Here is a 22356-nt window from a genome sequence, read left to right on the forward strand (position 1 = left end):
TGTGCATGAGCATAACACACGCTCTTCGACAAAATCGAATTTTTTTGTTCCCAGATTTTCGCTAAGCAAGTCCCAAAACTCCTTGAAGTATAAGGGTGTTGTAATTTGGAATAGTATTCCCCAAATCTTACGTGACTCTTCTTATGAAACTTTCAAAACAAAATATAAAAAATTCTTGCTGTCACCTTACCAGTCTGCTGTGATTGCATCCAAATGATGTGGCCTCGGCACTCTTTCCCGCTTGCTCCGCTAGGCCTTTACCTGTAATAATAATACTTTTTTTTTTTTTTTCAATTTTTTCATGTCCTTATCTTATTGCATTCTTGCCAGTGATTTGAATTATGTAAAGTGTGCCATGCTAATTGCATGACCTGTATTTGTTCGTAACCTGCACAATATAGTAAACTACTTTTCTTATGTTTGAGATGGTTCATGAAGCTTTGTACGAATTTAACCACATTGAAATTCTAAGCCCATCTGCTCAAGATCTTGGTTAATTAGCATAACATTGTGACTGGTTTTCTCTTGCAGTCAGTAAAGCCTAAATTGTTTATCTGATTGTCATTATACTCTTATATAACATTGTAAAAGTATTACCTGATAAATAATATTTTTTTTATGTACTTTTAAACTTTGCTTCATTGGTTCACTCAACTATTAGACTACGGTACTTGACTCTTCTTAGTTTTGCTGTTTCATGTCTTGTAGTCTATCTAGTTTCCCACTGTGAATGTTGATACTAGGTTACATTCGTTTTGAATGACTGTTATGGAATATCTTTCACATTTTGATATTTCATGTCTTCCCTGATTTTATATTTCCTGTAACGTTATGTGAAGCCCTGACTCCAGCTGCCAATCTCTAGATCCCATTAACAGGTACCTCAATTCCTTTCTAGCATAAAGGTATGGTTTATTCGTTGCTGATCCTGTTGTCGCCCTCAGCAAACCATGGGTTCCACTGTAACCAATAACCATGCGCCATCAGAATTTGACATTTATTGCCCATTGTTAGCTAATGGGCATCACAATAGCATTGTTGTGATACAATCCACTAACGCCATCTCCATGGCTACCGAATCAGTGGTGTTCGGAGTTGTCTTTTCTTTTGTTGAAGCCTAAGTGACTATTATAGTCACTTTGGTTGAAGCGAGCGATTGCTGGTTACAGCAGATCGTCTCGAGATATTTTATGTATTTTTTTCCTCAATTTATTTAAACTTAGTTCGTTTTTTTGTTTTTTAAATTAAAGTGTTAGACTTATTTTATAGGTGCCGCTGCTCGATAACCAGTATTGGTTTCTCGCGTCTCCTTCACCCTGAAATATGGCCAATTTATAATTTAATTTATTGCAATTTGTATGTTTGTGCCTATTTTAAGTATGGTGAGAAATAAACTACTGATTACTGATTACTGACTCGCCGATAACACACACGCCGCTTGGTGGCAACAAGGAGGGTAGCCATGACGACTAAATTTCAATTTCCGGTCTGTAGGATACATTTTTAATTGGATGTTTTTACTTGTTGAGGCAGACCACGTTGCTGCGAATTTATTAAAACTTGATTCAGGAGGACTTGAAGCAGATTCTCGATATTATTCTAGTGAGTACCAAACGAGTTTGACTTGCGGATTGCTGACTGAGCCAATAGGTTCGCGCTTCAGGTGTGTGATAACGAAAATAATATAATTGGCTATATCAAAAAATATCAGGTTATGATTACGAATTGGCAATGGATTAATTTGGTGGAGGAAGCTGGAGAAAGTTGTGACCAGCAATTATGTGTCAATTTTATGTTAAAATTAATAATTCACTTGGCAGGCTCGTTTCGACTATTTTGACTTGTTTTTGACCCTTTTATTCAGAAGTTGCCGACTCATAATATATTTGCCTGTTAAGTTGCTTTTCATATGAAACACTTTCATTTATATTCCTTAATGATGGTGAAAGAAGTTGTAACTAACCAGAGATTACATGTCAATTTTATGTTAAAATTATAAATCAACTTTGAGCAGTCGTGTCTCGATTAATTTCATTCCGTCTAAAGTTCCCGTACTCACTTTAATAATTCCCAATATTTAAAAGCTGTTTAATGTCAATCCAAATCAAAATTTTTCACTTGCAACTATCATGGCATTTCCTCAAAAAATTTCAGTTTTGACTGGAAGTTGAAATTCAATCATCATGGACAGCCCGTTGTTGACATCTTGACTGTAGATTGTAGAAACTTGTATAAAATATTGAGTTGCTATAAGATAATTTGATTAACAACTCTTTGATGTCCTAGCATATAACATAATCTAACATAAGCTGTGCATTAACTCAGAAGGTGCTGACTCATAGTATATTTGCCTGTTAAGTTGCTTTTCATACATGACACTTTCATTTATTCAAGAATATTCTTAATTTACTCATACTGAAGCCAAAACCAATCTTTTAATAAAAGCATTTTTTGCATTGAACATTTCTTTTTATGTTTTAATTTTAAATCAAAATGGTATTTAACAAGCTGTAGTGAATTGGTTTCTATAGTGATATTCATGGAATTATTCTTGAAGAAATGACTAATTTTGTCTATTTGATGCATATTTTCGGTATGCCTATTGATTACCAGTCAATTTTTTTATCTTCTCAGCTAAAATTTTATTGTTTCAATGTACCTGGTTCATGCCTATAAATGCCCAACAACCCAAAATTTTATTTTGTCGCACAATTTGCCAGCTGTCAATCCACAGTTTTTAAAATATATTTTAGTCCTGCTAAAATAGTCTCTCAAAATGACCCATTGACAAATAGAGCTGTAGATTTATTGAAATGAATCTGGTTTGTCACAGCGCACATGTAGTGTTCATGGTTCGATGGTCATGAATTGCATGAATGATTTAGTCCTGCGCGAAAATACATGTCAAGGGGGGCAGAAGGACATTACCGGTCATAACGTTCGGGTCCACCAGGCTCCTCTATCGCTGACTTTTTTCTTAAATAAATATATGTTTATAAAAAAAATTTATACTGGTAGTATGAGTGGACACTAAACTAAGGTATTCTTGTTATTAAATAAATCAACTCGACACATACTGTACAAAACTCTTGGCAATGACAATTCAAAGAATTCCTAAATAAAATATGAAATTTCGGGTTTTTTGGCCTGCAGAGCCAGTTAATTAGTCGGGATCAACCCACGCAGGGTAATCAGAGATGCGGTGGCGAGCCAAATCCTATTGGGTGATTTATTCCGGCCTGCCTAATGCTGCCACAACTAAATTAAACCGAATTTTGATGTTTCAGCTATAAAATACTCAAGAAATTTGAGATTGCAATTAAATTAAGTTTTGGTACGAGGTTTATTGTTTCCTACAATGTAACTTTTACTTCACACTTATTTGGTCGCCAGTCAGGTGGACAAGATCTTTGGCCCCTGGTCCAAAAACTTTGCCCACCCTGCTCTTAAGAGTTTATACACTGATATGCAAAGGCCTTCCCACCCAAATAATTACATCCCAAACCAGATCAAAGATCTTTAAACTATGATGCTGGCATAGGCCCTAAATCTAAAAAATCCTAAAAACTGGACTGCAAGCCCTTTTTTGCTGAAAAACAATATCAACATTTTCACCCAATTTAAATCTTACACACCACGAAACGAAAAAGTAGCACAAAATCCAAGTTTATTTTGAAAAATCCAACTGGCCACAATTTCACCTTATTGATTAATTCGAAAAAGGTGTTCAAATGATTCGACAAATTCAAACAGCATGAAGAAAATTTTTCAGGACGTTCATCAAATTTTAATAAAACACAAAAATTGAAGACCATCTGAGATATAAATTTCACTCATGTTGGGGAAATTCACACTAAATTCTATCAACTAGGAAAACTCTTCCCGATCCAGGTTGTAGATCACAGCCATGAGAAAACCCAAATCTGGACCACAAAAACTTTTGAAATTGTAAGTCTTCAAAATGTTCAAATTATTCGGCGCTCCCGAAGTCTGTGCACCAAGATGGCGCACAACCTGGTAACCCCCCAAGCGGGTACACATACTGTATTCAGGTTGTGCGCCATCATTCAAGTTGTGCGCCATCTTGGTACACATACTTCAGGAGCACCAACTATTCTGTTAGAATTTTTAAATAGTACAAATCAAGAACTTTGGTGGATCAAAAAATGCCATTTATTACGCAGATGCAAACTGGTGAGTCAGCTAATTGAATATTCTAAAAATTTTGGATTTGAAATGATTATTTCAGTCACAAAGCTGTGAAGAAGCAGTTTATTGGCAAAGCAATAAAAATTTCTAATATAAACTTAGAACTTGGACTACATATACCGTGGCTATTTCCGCTCCACTTCATTTTACATCAGGAAAATTGCCGCAAATTGGTTTATTTTTTTATTGCCATTAAGACATGAAAAAGTGGTTTGCAGCAAATTAAAATAAAATAGTTTTTCCCAGGACAAGAGTCTCGAAACCAGACAAGACTATTTTTATTTGAAATAGGCATGATTGAAGAGTACAGAATCATCATGTTATCGATGCCTATTCACCAGAACCTCGACTAGGCCAGGGGACTACCAGTTCATATTAAATATGAGAATATCTGACCTGTTAAGTGTTTCATGCCCACAGATTTTTAATGCTTCGTTGGATTATAATTAGGGCTGAGCATTTCAAATCGAATAGTATATTATTCGAAGCGGCTTAGACAGGAATTTTTAATCGCCGCCATATTGTTTTTTTGTCCGTCCAAAGGACAAATTCATAACAAATTATTAAAAAACAATTCTGACATGTGACTCTTTTCTTCCGAGTAATATGACACATGTTTCTTATTGTGTGTTAACACTCAGCAAACTGTCTGAGTGATAGAGTGTGTGTCTGGAGGTCCCATTACAATAAAACAGTCAAAGCTATATATTGTCCAAGTGTTCGAGATTCGATTAAAAAAAATATTCAATTTTAGATTCTGAAATCATCAGATATTGGAAAAATGCCCAGTCAATTATAATAATGTCCAATTGTATACAAAGACATTATTTCACACAAATTGTACGAAATCAGAATTTTCCTGAATAGAAAAATACTTGCAGATTTTTATCTTCAATTCTGTTTAGGTTAGCTAGGTTACCGCCCAGCCTTCTAACTTGAACCAATCAAAATTGAGTAAACAAATCGGAAAATTTGCACCAAAATCCCATTTTCAAAAAAAAAAAACAGACAATTCCCAAATCTCTAGCTCCCATCTTGAATTCCAGCATTTACGATGTTTGTGATGTATCCATCGCTTCAGAATCTGCGTCTTTCTCCGCCGCTTTTCTCGTATGCTCTATCACTAGGTGTCACTACAACTCCATTCCACACAGACATCGCAGTCGCGATCGTTGTTTCTCCTTCCAGTCCCAAAATTGCTCAAAAACCTCCGTGAGCTAGAACTCTGAGCAGAGTCTGGGCAGTGTAACAAACCTATTACAAATTAAATAATAATGAAATAAGAGCATGATGGGATGTATTCGACAATTGATAAAACATTTTATTTGAAAATAACCAACAGCCCACCTAATCCAAAGGGTACTATTAAATTGGAGCAGACAATATTAAGTGGGACACGGTATAGCCATGATTGGCAGTGCCTCACAGCGGTGTAGCCAGGAAATAAAAAACGGGAAGGGGCCAAGTAGACCGTAGCAACTAACGGGGCTTTCGAGGGTTTTTAGTCTTAAGGATCATAAAAAGTGAAATTGCTATGTATGATACAGAAAAATACATTTCAAAAGTGAGGGTTAGTTCTGGCCCTCAAAACCCTCCCTGGCGCCGTATATATCATCGTCTGATCATCTAAGGTAGTGAGTGGTTCTCAACCTTTTTTTCTTTGGTGGCCCACTTTTGTTACACAGAAAATACTGTGGCCCATTACCTTTCATATGCAAGAGAAAAACTAAAAAATTTTATTCCCAAAGATAGAGACCTCCACTCTAATAATTAAAATGAGAATTACCACTCAATAGAAAAAACAGCATCATCATTCATTGCTACTACAATCAAAGTTTACCCAATTTCTCAATAACTCTGGCCATTTTTATTAGGTTTGTGGCCCATGGCCCACCGGTTGAAAACCAGTAATCTAAGGCCTTGTCTAGAGTAAAAACATGTGAAAATACATTTATTCACTGGACAGACACCCCTACCTGTTTTCCAAACCATACTCCCTTCCCCTAAAATAAAAAGCTGGGGAACACAATGATCGCACCGTAGATGGGATGGAAGTTATATGGTTTGACAGAAAATAACAAACCAGCGATGCCAACAGTCTTATTTCTTGAACAGTGTTTACTTAAATTAATTCAAATCTTTCATATAATGCTTATTCACGCCAGGGTGATTCCTTGTATATGGCTTGGAACATAGTGAAGGGTGTTGAAAAAAATATTATGAATTCTCCGACATATTGAAAAAGCGTGCTTACCATATCTTGTTGTTCCAAATTCATTACTATATGAACTCCGACATTTCCACTTTCACATGGGTCAACGATTCCTGCTGAACCAGGAAGGAAGAAACCAGAAGAGAGGAGTTGAAGACATCACCTGAAAAATTTATTTATTTATTGACAAGGTCATTTGAAAACAGACAGGGTTAAAGTCATGCTGGGTTTTGAATTCATTCTTATTCGCATCAATTATTCTGCAAATGTGAATACTCACAACTGTCAAAAAGTCGTCAAAATTTCACACAAATTTATCATCATCACCCAAAATTGTCCATGTAAAACAGAACTTCACAGAAATAACACTAATTTCAGACACATGAAAATAAATCTTACAAATTTGATAAATATCTTACAAATAAGATTTTTCAAATTTTCATACGTCTCCAGAATTTTTACAAATTGCATATTTCTCACTAACTTAACAAAAATAAGATAATTTAGGATAGGATTCACATGTTTATCCTGGGGTAGAGGAGAGGGGGTAAGGTAAGACGGCTTAATCATGTGCCGAACCACATCCTCTCAGCCGGTTACCAGTCCGTGATGGGTATTGAATTAGTTAGTCATTATTTGTTTCAGATACATGGACTTGATGGTGGAGGAAGCCGTAACAGGCCAGCGACTACGTGAGCCACCCTGTGGCGGCAGGGAGTCAAGCAATCATCTCGCACATAATTATACAAGCATGAAATTCGAACCCATGCGGGGTAGACAGAGGTGCGGTGGCGAGCGTATTCCAAATGCTTATCGCGATGTGTCACACCGCCGGGCAAGCCATTTAACAAGAATGTCACACATAAAATAGTAAGTAGCACACGAATGACACAAAAATTACAGAATTTGGCACCAAGCAAATCTCCCATTATTAGTAAAAAGTAATACAATACTTCTTCTAAATTTAAATAAAAATACACACAAAATTTCTCACATATGGGAGAACTTCATACTAGAAGTACTAAAACCCACCCACAAATGATAGGGTGTCTGTCCATAAAGTCTTAAAATTGCAAAGGGAAATTATCGTTACCTCAATATATTGTTTTGGCCCTCACAGATATATCAAATGAGGTAAAAGAACAATTACCGAATAAAAAACAACAAAACTGGTTAGGATATATTGAAAAATGCTCTCATGACAAAATTGAAATCGTGAAGGGAATTTATGGTCACTCTGTATGTTTTCTTGAACTAACCTGGAAGCTGCATTGATAGGCAAAGGTTGCCTGCTTGGCGTATTCATGATCGCATGGTGAGCTGGCAAGTCTATTATCCACATAGTCAAAGGCTCGAGCCCCGCAAATCTTGATCGGAGATCTTTCAGGAGACGAATCAACATCTTGATGCTGGAAAACGATTTTTATATTAAAATTCCCCTCTGAACAAGGCAAAGAGCAAGCAAGTGTAATAATCTAGTTAAGGGTGGTTCTCAAACTTTTCAAGTCGCAACCTCTCTTAAGAATTTGTCAAGTCTCGCGCCCCACGAAAATAACTAGCTAACAATAAGCTTTAAATAACAGATAGTAAGGGGAAAGAATTTTTTATTTAAAAATACGTTGAAAATCTGTGGATGAAATAAATTATTGAGTTATAAAATCAAGCAAAACAAATACGTTCATTTTTTCTTAACTTCACGCCCCCTCAAACAATTGTCTACACCAGAGGTTCCCAAACTATGGGTCGCGACCCACTGGTGGGTCGCTAAGGGAATCTTAGTGGGTCGTGAAAAGATGTAGAAAACTTTAATTAATTTTACTGGTTATTAGGATCGGTGGCGACTCGAATACGTAAATCTTAGAAAAAAATTATTAAAGAAATTAAATTGAATAGAATTTAAATTCTAATCTGTGAAAATTTCCTTTTTATGAATTTCTCAAAAGAACAAAAATTTGCTACACAAAGAATGACCATGTGGCTTTTTTACACATAGCAGTTTTGTACACTGTACAGCACTTCTTACCGTGTTCCCCCGAAATTTAGACAGGATTTAGATTTTTTTTTGTGAAGAAGAACACTAGGTTTTTTTGTAAGAGGTCTTTTGTGTTCATTTATCAAAAATAAAATTACATTGTAGAAAATCACAAGATTTTTTAATGAACATTATATAAAACCGACATCCATTGTTTTATTTGTATTTCCTATACAAAAATCAAGTGACAAATATCATAATTGTGATATCACACAATCTTGAATAGTGGTGTGATCTTCACCTTACCTCGGGCCAATGAACCTTTCCACACATGGATATCGAATTTCTAACACTTCCATTAACTGATTAAAGCAAATTTGGATCCAGCAGCAAATTTCTCCCTGAATTCGTTTAAATTCGGTGTGACAATAAATTTGAATAACAGTTTTCAGAAATGTATGCGTTTTAACTCATCATTTCTGCAAGGACCCCCCTAACAATGCTCTAAGATCAATAATGAAAAGACACTATTTTTTGCCTGCGACTAATAAACAGGCAAATGTCATATGAAGGTGCAATCCCACGGTTTTACCAGTTATTCATTTCTGGCCCGCCTGCAAAAAAAAAAGGTTGCACACCCCTGTTATAAATCATCAAATGTAACCCCATTTTGTCTTTGTTATCGGAATGATACCAATAATTTTCCACTTGTCTAAAACAATGAAGAGACAATAAAATCATGACATTTAAACTAGTAAGCAACAACTAACAGTCAACTCCAAATAAGTCTTCACAAATCAGATAGCGAAAACATAAATTCATTTTTATCAAATTCTGATGAGTACCTTGAGACCTTTTTTAGGATAAAGTCTCAGTGGGGACTGCAATTCCTCCAGGAAACATGAGAAAGCTGGATTCCTCAACTCATATGAGTCACAAAATACTGCAATCATCTCTCTCTGCTATTCGTCATGTCAGATGGTTCGAGGAAAATGCTTTTCATTCAAGCTAAGTGAGTTATGAAATAGTAATACAGTAACATAACTAATGGCTATTGAGCAGTGGTTCTAAAATGGTGAGGAGCAACCCACAAGGAGAGTGTAGACCAGTTGTTCCCAAACTTTTTAGTGTAGGTCCGCGAAAGCTTGTTTTAGTTCCATATCCATGGTTATATACTGGGTAATACGTTAGATACAGACAACTATAAACAGAAAAATGGAAAGTTATATTTCCTTATAAGATGGCACAATCATATGGTGTGTCACCACCTCTTGTTTACGTCAGTGGTTCCCAAACTTTTTAGTGTTGGGACCCGCTATTTATTACCACAGCTTATGGCGACCCACTTAACTTAACTTTAATTTTCTTTTGTTTTTTTATGACATAACACAAAACACAGCAATGGCTGATCATCGCAAAACTACCGTGTTTCCTCGAAATGAAGATCTGGCCTGAAAATAAGATAATGATTTGAAATAAACCCTACCCTTAAAATAAATTAAAAATGTGTGGAAGAGGAAAGATTCAGAGGTAAGGTGAAGATCACACCACTATTCAAGATTGTGTGATGTCACAATCATAACTATAATATTTGTCATTTGATTTTTGTATAGGAAATACAAATAAAAACAATGGATGTCGGTTTTTATATGTTTTAAAAAATCTCGTGATTTTCTACAATGTAATTTTTGTTTTGATAAATGAACTCAAAAGACCTCTTCCAAAAAAACAATAGTGTTATTCTTCAAAAGAAAATAAGTCTAAACCCTGTCTAAATTTCGGGGAAACACGGTAAGAAGTAGAGACAAGATCGGGCCCAAAAATTCCAGCCCGACCCGGGCCCGTGGGTATTGAACCCGACCCGAGCCCGACCAATTACATGGATTCGCAGGCCCGACCCGACCCGAGTATGGTGAAGTATAGGAAGAATTTTTCGGGATTCAGTGGTCGGGGAAAGGTCCATTACAGCTTCTTCTCTGTTTTATTCAAATTATTTCTTTTATAACAAGTATTCCTTTGTTTAGTATTCACACATAGATTTTTTTTATAAACATATATTTATATAAAAAAAGTCAGCGATAGAGGAGCCCGACCCGTAATGATTGACATTTCAGGCCCGACCCGAAATGTCAAACCCGAATTCAATTTAATATCATTTGTTTTTTTGAAGATTTACGTATTCGAATCGCCACCGATCCTAATAACCAGTATAATTAATCTAAGCTTTCTACATCTTTTCACGACCCACTGAGATTCCTTTTGCGACCCACCAGTGGGTCGCGACCCATAGTTTGCGAACCGCTGATTTAGACTTAAAAAAAAGAAGCTACTTGTAAGAATTTGATCGACGCGATATCATACACGCCCACCCTAAATAGAAAGGGGCTTCGAAGAGAAATTTAAGGCAAACACTGAAATGCTACCAGTTACTGCAAACAGGGGTGAGGAGGGGGAATACACTTTTTAACTTTTACGGACTTTTGGAAAACCCATGTTGACCCTTTGATGACCTATAATTGCAGCAAATTTGAGAAAATATGTCACTAAATAATTTCACCAGAGTTAAATAAAGTCTTGTTAGTGAAAAAAGTATACAGTCTCGATTTAAAGTCTTTGGAAGCAAGAAATGAATTGTAAAAGTAGGGTATGTTCACCAAAGTACCATGCTTTTCCAACAGTTAGTTTTTCAATAGAGAGTTAGTCTTGTTGGAGCTGGTATAAAGTAAAATCAAAGTATACACAAAAGTGAACACTAGCCAGCATCCTTGCTATGAGCTAATATAAAGAAAATAAAAACAAGCAAACATGTTCATACCTGACCATCAACGAGCTCAAAACCATTCTCCGTTTCGGTCATTGTGAGTGTGATTTCGGAATCCTTTCTTCACCGTTTCAATAATCTGGAATATTTATTTATTATACTGTTGCTGTTAAATTGCGGTGAATAACCAGATAAATTAAGATAGCCGTCACATAAACCGGGGGTGTGCAACCTTCAATACAGGATGGCCAGATACAAATAACTGGGTGAAACTACAGGTGCACCTATATTTAAAAGGCTCACTAGTACTCGCAGGCACAAAACTACTGGTTATTGATCTTATGACATGCATTGTTCGCTTCGCACAAGTTAATTGTTAGGACATTGTAATGTCATAGGCAGGGCTGGGGAGCTGGAGTCGGAGCCATGGAGCCGTTACATTTTGATGGAGTCGGAGTTGGAGTCAAGCTTGTCATAACAGATGGAGCTGGAGCTACCAAAAATTTAGTGGCTCCAGCTCCTAAATATCTCATTTTTTGTTTTTCAAATTTATAATTTTTTTCTGATACAAATGATAAAATCTTTCCTTTTCAGCTCCTAATTCATTTTAAAAGTTCCCAGTTATTCTGTATGTTTGAAAGTTCAGTATCAAAGTTTGAAGCGGTCGCTTATACCAAAATTTTGATTCTCATTTACACTATGCTGCAATTTTTCATGATTGCGGTCAAGCTTAAAAACCCTAATGGCCAGGGATTATCAAAGAAGTGATTTTGGAATTTCCATGTAACAACATATTATGATTTTTTCGTGGAGTTGAATATCCAATCCATTTCAAATGTTTTCAATTCTGTTCATTGTATCTCGAGATTGAGTCGTTTTACGAAAAAAGAAAGGTTTAACTACTCCAAAATGCACCGCGGCAGTCACCTGGCATAAAAATGTATGGCAAAGTGTCCCATTATATATATGATCCATAACATAGCATGTTCTGGAGAAAAATCATCAATTTCCGTTGTTATTTTTTGAATATATAAAAAGTATATCGCAAGCAAGATTGATTGCGTTTAGATTTATTTTAGTGACTGTATAATCTTCAAAGTCAACCGGTAAATATCATTCGAATTTCGCACTTTTTCACAAGCCTCACAATTTTTCTGCGTGGGCCGCATTTGGCCCATGGGTTGCAGTTTGCACACCATAATTCTTCCCAGTATTCTTTCCTCATTTAGTTGGAGACTTAGAATATTTTGCTTACAGAAAACATGCAATTCTTCTATCAGTGCAGAGTGGTTCAAAAGCCATACATCACATTTTCTATTTTATAACATTTCTCATGACCAAAGATAGAATTACTAAGAAATACAGGGTGTCCATAAAGTACCTGTACAATTTCGTTATGGAGTTAGTTCTCAATATATCTTGACCAGGCTTGTTGTTTTTTAAACAGTAAATCAGTAAGTACTAAACAAAACTTACTTGTCTGCATTCATCAACTTGAATATCAAACCCAGCAGGCTGTGATACAATGATGAAATCGATTGTATTGCATATTTTAGTCACGAACGACAGTATTGACGTTCGCTCTTCCGAAGTCACGTTCAAGTCTTGGTTTCGTTTTATTAGAGCCTGTAGGAAAGTGAGTAAAATATAATTACTGTTTGAAATATGATAGATATCAAATTTTTGATAAAACAGACTTTCAAAATAGAAATTCCTGTATTGAAAAATTAAAAAAGTGGAAATAACAAAAACAAAGCGATTCGGAAATGTTATAATTATCAGGTAAAAAAAATGTTGAATTAGACTCCCCATATCAAAGAAGTTATTTGATTTAATAAAACAAACAGTCCACGAGTCTCAGAGACGAGGGGCGTATGGCACGACGGCAGATGCGTCTTATCGCACCATGTTCGTCTCGATAACAATCTAAATCGGGGCATTTAGATTAGTGCAACCTCATTATACTATATTTTTACCGATATTGATGAAAAGCGATCTCCCGACGTCCCCGAAATAAGGGTGTTTGCTCATCAACAGAATGGAATTCTCTACAACGAGACAATGACTCTCGATCTATAAAGTGTGCCGTACCGACCTGGGTAAAAGCTCCGTCATCAGGTGCTGGCTTCACTCCTGGGTGAAAGCTCCGTCGTCAGGTGCTGGCTTCACTCTTGAGAAAGCTTGTTCAACATCACAAAATCAAATGGAATGTGAGGCACAAACACTCTGTTTGTTCCACGATGCATTCCACCCCGTCCACGTCCTCCTCGACCTCTCATTTTGATGTTTTGTCAAGTTAATTTAGAAAATTTTATAATTAAATTCCTAGAACTTTCAGATTTGAAATCATAGAATTGAGAAAAAATCATGAAATTGTATGACCGGCACTGGTAGCTAATGTATTGGAGTCTGGAACCAAATACAGGAATAACAGAATACCATAAACTACGGTATACACAAATTCAATAGGGTAGAATTCTTGAAATCTACCGTACCTGTACTTTGGTAGGCTACTGTTAGCAAAACCCCTAGCCTATCTCATTCGAGAGTGAGCAATTAATTTTTCAATAGAGGCCTAATCACGCCTTTAGTTCACGTAATGGTCTGCACCTGAGCGGCCACTGATAACTAACTTTAGCAACAAGCGCGGAGCAGTAATCAGTAGTTTATTTTTTCACCACACATGAAATACACTAAATGCATACAGAATGTAAAAGGAAGCAAAAACGGATAATTCGAGGTGAAAGGAGTCGCGAAAACCAAAATTGGTTATCGAGCGGCGACACCTGAGCTAAAGTCTAATAAATGAATCATAAAATAATGAAAAAAGTCAAACAATGAATAAAAGAATATAAAGAAGTGAAAAATCGAGACGACCTGAATCCAAGAGACGCTCGAAACACAGAAAAGCAAAACCAAAAACGACTCCAAGCACATATGTGCGAGTAACTAGAAATCACAGAGATATATAAATATAGAGTGTGCTTCTCTCTCGTTTTCGCGGGACCATTTGAAGCCTCTCTCGTTTTGACGTTAGACTTCCAAATTTTGCGTAGCGCGTAATGTATTTCATATGGGATTTGACAGATACCAATTATTTGCGTCGATTTTTTTGTATATTCGCTTGATCTTGATTCGTTTCTTATTAGGTATGAAACGCTAATACATCCAAGCTCGCCATACCGTGCTAATTTTTCATTTTGCATTAATCGTGGATGAATAATATTGCCTAACCAATCACACAGTAGGCTACATTGCTCCGAGTGGCTTACCGGAATCGCCAACCCATTTTCTTGTATTTGGCCATAGTTTACCTAGCCCGGCTTCATATTTTGTGCGCCTTAATACCATTTTTTGAATTAAAATGTTATCGGAGCTAAGACATTGATTATTGTAATTTTCCAAATGAAGTTGTTTCCAATTTAGAATATATTCGATTTCCAATGTTCAAAAAAACTTTTCATAACATACCGTATATGCTCGTTTAACCGCCCGGTCTTGATTAAGCGCCCGTTTGAATAGCCGCCCGTGTGAACAGGACATAAAAATAAATACGGGCCGGTGCTGGAATACCCGCCCGGTGTGAAAGTTGATTTTTCAGTGGTAGAGAGCAATAGGAAATAAGAAGCGTAATATGAGGGAATTACTCTTAAGACGTGAATAATTTGCGTTTGACATGGAAAAAGGATTAATGTCGTCAAATATTTGTCTTCAAAGATACCGGTACCGTAATTTTTGTGTATAATTTTACTTTAAAAATAACAAGCGCCCCTGCTTGAATAAGCGCCGGTTTGAATAAGGGCCCGGTTAGTGAGTTTGTTTAAAAAAATGAGCGCCCGGGCTATTAAACGAGCAAATGCGGTATTCTGTATAGCCTATTCAGTTTTGGCCACACCTCTTTAATATAATAAGAATCAGAAAACTTGGATAGATAGCGAAGTTTATTTAACATCCAGTCATTAGCCAACAAACCAAACAAATAATAACACACACTAAGTAAACATCTCCCCCACATGAATAAGGTTGGCGGTTCACATTTTACATTATACCTATAATAAAGCATGTTAATTTATTGTAACTAATAATCGTGAATCAAGAGTAATGACACAAATAGGACAAAATTGAAAACAGTAGTGGCAAAAAAAGCGTTTCATTTTATATCGCACAAATGAAAACGTACGAGATGAAAGGTATGAAAGAGTACTTGTTTAGAAAAGACTGGAAATACTTCTTAAAACAAATTTTAAACTTAAAATTTATTTTAGGTTTCCGTTGATAGCATTCCAAATTATCACCCACATTACGTAATTTTGGCCATGCCAGGATGAAAAATGTGATACAAATAGACAATGATTGACCTTGTTTAATAACTTTATTTTAAAATTATTCATTGCCAAAGCATAACCTGTTGAGAAAATGACGAAAAATTTTTCTCACTGGTGCTGAAATATAATTAACTTTGACAACTTTTTTTGCTATATTAACTGCAGAAGCTTGGTCATTAAACTCTCGTGCCATATGTTTGGCCCTTATGCCACAATATGCTTTAATAATGGCCTTCACCATCAAACTAATATGGCAATCACCAAACCCTGTATCGCGCCAGTGGTTTACAAGGTCGGGAGAAATAGGCTTATCGATTAAACCATCTTGCACTGCAATAACGATAGCATTGATGAGCCCAGTGGATTGGGGCAGTCTACCTCCAGAGGTAGCTAATATTCTTTGAAAACATTTTTCAGTTTCTCTACAAACTTTTATAACACTTGCTGACGGAACTGTTAATCCTCCACGGTTTTTAAAATATATTAAACTGGAAGTATGATCAGTAGATGATACGAGAGCCTCCTTGCATTTTATGCAAAACATGGTATCTCGCAGCCTCTTTGCAACAAATCCTGCAATATATTTGATTATTTGAAGCTTGTATTCTGACAACCTGATTGTGTTAGGTATGTCAGCATAGTCATGATCAGAAGTTAGTGGAATCCGTGGTTCAAGGTCATATTTCTTCATAAAAGATACTGAGCTTAAACTCATATTATGATTAGTCAGACTGAAGCTGTCCAAAACATTCAAAATGCTTGTTGCATCCTGGGGCTCACATTTCCCTCCTGTGCCTTTTACCCCACTTCTCATAAGCAGTCGTTTATAGGCAGAAGTAAATTGTTGCACAGTTGGATTATTATTGAATCCCCCAGCACCTCTTACAGCACAGAAAAAGAGTTCCAAATGATCTTGACTAAATTTGTACATTATTTTAAATAATAATAATAATATTTTGAAGTGACCAAGTCATTGAACACGCCTTTTGCACTGGATACAGATAACAAAAAGCCAATAAAGCCAGTTTTTCTTCTTGACATCAAGATTGGTCTTCCTGAAGAATCCTTCAACTGTGCAATGTATGCACATGCCTGATTCATGAATGGTTCCCAAATATGCTTATTTGAAGGTCTTAGTGGCTCTTTAAATCGTTTAGCGAAGGGATTTCTGGAATTTAGCACATCAAAAAGCTGGTCAAAAATTCTGATAAATTTTACAGTTGCTTGACTTCCACTAAACTGCTTGAATTTCATCACCGTATCAGAGTATTCGATCGCATCTGCAACACTGCTGCTCAGGGTTTGAGCAGCAATATCAACTTTCATCTTTTGTTGATACCAGTGTATATGTCTTTGCTTCAACTTGTTTGCAAGCCTAAGACCTTCAGTTGATTGGAGTTTTTGCAACTGCACAAAATATTCCCACAAAATTTTGATCCCATTGCCCTCACGCAAAACACCCCACTCTGCAAGGGTGTTTCGGACTAATTTAAGCATGTGACAAACGTCCATGAAAACATAAATCCGCTCAGAATGAGTAAAATATGATTGCATGCTTACATGCGAGGCAACAACTCCTAAATGAGAGAGCATTGAAAAATGACAAGATGGCCCGTCACAAGTTAAGGATACCACCTTGGCTCCAGTTTCACTCAATCTTTGAATCCCAATCTTTATGATGTTTGCTCTTTCTTCTCCGGTCAATCCATTAATGAGAAAATATCCCAAAGGTACTTTCCAGGACCCATTCACACAAACAGCCATCAAAACAAGAGCTTCCTTGGCAAGTGGGGCAGAATCATCCTGATTTTCAGCATTTCCCAGGTCAACAAAGCCCCGATACCTTTCTCCATCCCAAGCAACATGTTTCCTAATTGCCATTTCATCAATCATCATAGCACAAATCAGATGCAGCACTCACCTTCAGCCGGATCGCATCAAATGCAATTTTTGTGAAACCAGGCTCAGCTGGAAGTTTCTGGTACCATTTTCTTATTACGCTTGGATGTGGTAAAGCCAGATTTAAGACTTTCCGCACATATTGATACGCTTTATTTGAACAGAACTGTAAAGTCATGGCAAAAGTTTTTAGCTCCTTGGGATATTTGACGCCTTTTCCAGTTTGTAAATTCATTAAAATTCTATTGAAGATTGATGAAGGTACAGATCGCTGTAGACTTTCTTCACATGAGGCACTCACCAAGTTTTTCTTTCTCAGGGACTTTAGCACCGTTTCAAGAGATTTTACATGTTTTTGCAATCGATATGTTTTTTTTTGACAAAGCCGGAGACGTTTTCTTACTGCTTTTAAATGTTGTAAGCTGAGATTTAATTTTTTTAACTTTGTAGGTGAAGCAATGACCTGTGAATATGAGTGGTCATGGAGCACATTGTTAAATTTCTCCTGCACTGACCACTTCTGCTTTACACATGAATGAAATTTTATTTTTGTCGGTGACTTTCGCTGTTCGTTGACCTGCAAGAAATTTTGATGATCATGAGCATGTCCCACTTTAGATGCGTTGAACCGAAGCATGTGGCAAAAAACGAGAATTTTGAAAATTTAGAAGGCATTTGTTGTAATAAAAAATTTCACACATCACATAAACAGATGATTTTATATAGTTATTCCGATAAACTAAAAATTAAAATACATAACAGATCAAGTCTATTACCATAAGCTAAAATACTAGGTATCTGCATGCTATAGTGATCTTAATTGCCTGATATATGAAAAAAACACCCATTAAAATATGTGACAGGATTTTTTGTCGCTTTGGGTACAACATTTAAAGTTATTGAGAATTCAATTTGTTGTTTATCTTATGCATACCTTTCTTAAATATTTTGGAAATGCTTTGAATCGGGTCGGAACAGCATTGTCCTTAATTCTTGTGCGTTGCCCGGTTCTCTTAATATCGCTCTCTTTAAAATGGTCAGAGCATAAACGTGAAGAACTAGTTGGAATCCAATTCGCCCTCCGCAAAGCAGTTACCCACTTCTCGCAAAGTGCCTTATTCAAAGGAAATCTGAGAAAAATATTGTTAATTATGTATGAGCAAAAAAGAACTGATAATCATTTCATGCAGTAAGTGCACAATTTATTCGGATTTGAGCTACTTGAATTGAAGCAGGCCAGAACCAGAATTTGGATTTAACATAGTCTATCTGTATAGTCAAAAACGCTCTTTTCTAGTCAATTATAGTTTTATGCGCTAAATTGTTGACCACTTTGTATGTTATAAACTTGCTGTCGCCTTCAGCCCAAATGATTTAAATGCTTATACAATTTTTCCAACAACTTTGACTTAATTACAACTTTACTACAAACTGACTTCTGACCTTATAGTTACAGAAGACGAGCCTCAATACTGTACCGAGACAGCTATACCTGTATGCATTTACTCTAACATATATCTGTATATCATGATAATAAAACTAGCTTTATCTTTTACAATGTTTAGCAGGCTATGAACAAATTGCTAAAACACACACTGGCAGACAACTGAAAACTGATATTGTTAACACAAACTGCTGGGCTATTTTTCTTACTTATGAAATGTCCTTGGATATTTTCGTTTCAGCACACTTTCCTCGTCATCATCTCCCTCGCTATCACTTCGAAAGTCCTTCCTTTTAAAACGTTTTTTGCAACCATATGCGGAGCACTGAGTACCAATACCGCTACTTTTTCCAATCATTTTCTCCGCCTCAGATTTTTTTGGCAATGCCATACCGTACCTTTAGTTAAACTATTCCGTAACTATATCGTACTGTCAGCCTAAAATATAAAAAAAAAATACTAACTAGCTAGTGACAAATACTAACCTAGCCACCTATACTTAGGGAAGTTTGAACGTAAATACCCAATTATGAAACTAGCAGCTTTTAAACACGAAAAACAAGCCAAAACCAGCGAACTACCCTACCAGCAGGAAGAAAGTTTGGAAGCATAAGTGCCAAGATGGCGGCGATCAAATTGTCCCGCGCAGCGACAACGCAAAACGAGAGAGAAGATCGTTCCATATATTTCCAGTTCAGTGCTAGAAATCGAGACAACAGGAAGTCATCCAGTGAAAAAATAAATAAATGTACAGAAATTATGGCAACAGTTTTTTTTATTTATTTACTCATATAATTCTCGAATAGAATTATTGCTTCGGCTAATTTTTTGCAGTATATATATATATATATTACATAACGTCAAGATTTTACATAGAAAACGTTTCGTGATATTTTTCAAATGTGGCAACTTAATGCAGAAGTTGATCACGTGTGCCAGTAGCTTATCGACAGTCATACCATTGATACCTTAACAATGGATCAAAATGACACGGACGTCACACCAGCCATTTTGTGTCCAGAATTCTATCACTGTATGATCCCAACTAAGTGATTTAAACCTGCGATCGGTAAACAATTGAATAAAAAAATACGGTGCTCCATAATTTCGACCAAACTTTCGCAGCGGCAAAACGAATAAACATTCTTCTGAAAAATTGATTATCCGCAGATGTTTCTCGGATAACTCGGCTCGGCGGTATGGTCAGCATGTACGAAGTTAAGGTTAAAATCATCCAACTTCACTCGATAAATCAACACCCAATAAGACCTAAATATCAAACAAAAGATACACATTTTATTATAAAATTATTATGAAATTCCTGATGTAAGTATCGCTATTCGCTACTTGCACAAAACCTATTTTAACTAACTGACAGAACTACACTACAAATTATACTACAGAACTATTTTTGCGGTACATGTCATGATATTAAAATATGCGTATCGCAAATTTTTAACAAGGTGTACATCGCCAAAATAATATTAAAAAAATATACTACATGCTTGGAATGAAGGATAACGGCGTATATCAAGTTCACAAGAACATCTAATAATTTGGAGTGTATAAAATAATATATTATCTATTTGACTTAAGCTCTTGCAGCAGGTCTACTAGCACAGGGGTTCTCATACTTTTGGTGTTGAGGAGCCCTTGAAAAGGTTAACTATTATTCACGGAGCCCGAAAAGAAATGTTAAAATTGTTACTTTCCCATTAATATTCCTAAGTAAAGGTAAAAGTACTCAATAACCTTTTTTAATAGGGTTAATACAAGTAATAGAAAAATCTAAATTCCAAAGATGAATTATGTATACTAAAGCTGTAAATTTGACACTTGACAAACATCACAAAGACGACGATAATTGCTTTTTTGTTCTCGTGGGGAATTATGAGTTCAATGCGAAAACATGTTACCATATTATAGTCAGTGGCGACGAAATGCTAAAAATAATAATTAATAAAGAGGTAAATCCGCAACTCAAATTTCTTGATTGAAAAACGACATCCTGAAATATTAAAACTTAAAATGGAAGATCACACTATAAGTTTGGTTTCGGCAGTCTCACGTCAGATTAAAAACGCTTTTATAGGCATTGGAAATCACAAAATTTGGTGTTATGTTAGGTTTTCTTTGGTTATTCATCGTAGTAACTGTGAAATCGAAACACAGTCAATTGTGCGCGCGATGTACCTTTTTTTCATTCTAAAACTACCCACGGAGCCGCATGCAATAAATTAATTTTAATCGTTCGTATTTTGCCGACACCTTGCCACGATTTTCTAAACGGCGATATTTTGCCCAAAAATAATCTCGAGTGCGAAAGAACAAATCAAGTTTGACAAATCCCAAGATCGCAAAAATACGACCCAATTTATTTATAGTTGGCAGTTTACCACGTATTTCATGTTATTTCAGAATAGTAAATCCTATTATTCCAGTAATCCTAATAGTAATCTCGAATCAAACGTGAGTAACGATGAGCACAATTAAAATATTACGACAAGACACTTTAAATGCTCGCATCGGTCATGGATTGAACATTTCACGTAACAGAAATCTCGTTATCCGTTTTTTTTTTAATCATGAAGAATGTTGCGCGAAAATTTCCGATTCCACCCCCACCCTCTCCTCAGAAGCCTGGCTGCGCTCCAGCTTATAAATAATGTCATTTTTCAATTCCGCCTCTTTGCCATATTTCGAGGCTATATTTTTCGAATATTATCAGAGCTTTTATTGCTTCTTTGAACAGTTACAAAATTAGCCGAGTCAGTATTTTGAAAAGTAATCGAATAGCTCGCGGAGCCTCTGGATTTCTCTCGCGGAGCCCTGGGGCTCCGTACGGAGCACTTTGAGAACCTATGTACTAGCATACCGTTTTTCAATAATTTCATTTGTCTCCTCTTTCGCGTGAATATTCAACCTTAAATTGAGGAAACGTTTCAAAGTTTTGAAAGCGATATTGTGGCAAGACGGGAAATTATATTTCAAGCAACTTTATCTGTCAGAAAAGTAACAGGCGAACATATATTATGAAAGGCATTAATATTGGCGCGAAATATAGTTTATGCTTCGCGCAAAAATACGATTGCTATTTTGGATGGGTGTCATAAATATTGGGTAAAACTATCAATTTTCAAATATTTATCATGTGTGTAAGACCTAAAAAGAGTAAGTAACGATTGTGGGCATTCATCGGGATTGACACTTTCCATAGAAACAACCAAACGATTTGAATCCCATGTCTTTATAGGGTTCCCCCAGAAACATCAAGGCTAATTTTTCACTGTTGGATATCGATAAAATTACAATTAAGTTTTATCAACGAGAACGTAGAAGACATGATGGCGTCGCTAGATCACCTAGTAAATATTTTATATTTTCCGACGCAAAAGAATCGAAATATCCTGCCAATAATAAGTTGATAAGAGCTGCAATACCAGTCGCGGCGGCTGGTTTTTAAATTTTGTACCTTATAATGTACATGCTTCGATGAAATTCATGAGGCCGCACAATGTGCTAGCCATGAGATCA

At 36.1% G+C, this 22356-nt stretch overlaps 1 protein-coding gene and 1 pseudogene across 2 annotated transcripts in view; both read right to left on the reverse strand.

The window, feature by feature from the left end:
* The window catches only part of LOC144424596 (interleukin enhancer-binding factor 2 homolog), a 195932-nt pseudogene extending 183162 nt beyond the window's left edge, over positions 1-12770 (reverse strand). Inside the window, exons 1-2 of the transcript XR_013476825.1 lie at positions 12631-12770; positions 11209-11293 (exon numbers count right to left, since the gene is read on the reverse strand). The product of XR_013476825.1 is annotated as an interleukin enhancer-binding factor 2 homolog (transcript). The remainder of the gene's footprint in view (positions 1-11208; positions 11294-12630) is intronic.
* A 4594-nt stretch (positions 12771-17364) lies between these two features.
* Positions 17365-19688, reverse strand: LOC144424260 (THAP domain-containing protein 1-like). Its single transcript, XM_078113386.1, has 3 exons — positions 19032-19688; positions 18313-18508; positions 17365-17955 (listed from the first exon to the last, which is right to left on the reverse strand). The coding sequence occupies exons 1-3, from the start codon at positions 19211-19213 to the stop codon at positions 17365-17367; spliced, it is 969 nt and encodes a 322-aa protein (XP_077969512.1). The 5' UTR covers positions 19214-19688.
* Positions 19689-22356: the final 2668 nt, after the last annotated feature.

Source organism: Styela clava, chromosome 6 (genome assembly GCF_964204865.1).
Source record: "Styela clava chromosome 6, kaStyClav1.hap1.2, whole genome shotgun sequence".
Classification (NCBI taxonomy): Eukaryota; Metazoa; Chordata; class Ascidiacea; order Stolidobranchia; family Styelidae; genus Styela; species Styela clava.

Coding starts and splice junctions, on each gene's coding strand:
- LOC144424260 (XM_078113386.1), bottom strand. CDS start 19,213: ATGGCATTGCCAAAAAAATCTGAGGCGGAGAAAATGATTGGAAAAAGT. Junction 18,509..19,031: donor TATCCAAGGACATTTCATAA/GTAAGAAAAATA, acceptor TATTTTTCTCAG/ATTTCCTTTGAATAAGGCAC. Junction 17,956..18,312: donor TTCCAAAATATTTAAGAAAG/GTATGCATAAGA, acceptor AATTTCTTGCAG/GTCAACGAACAGCGAAAGTC.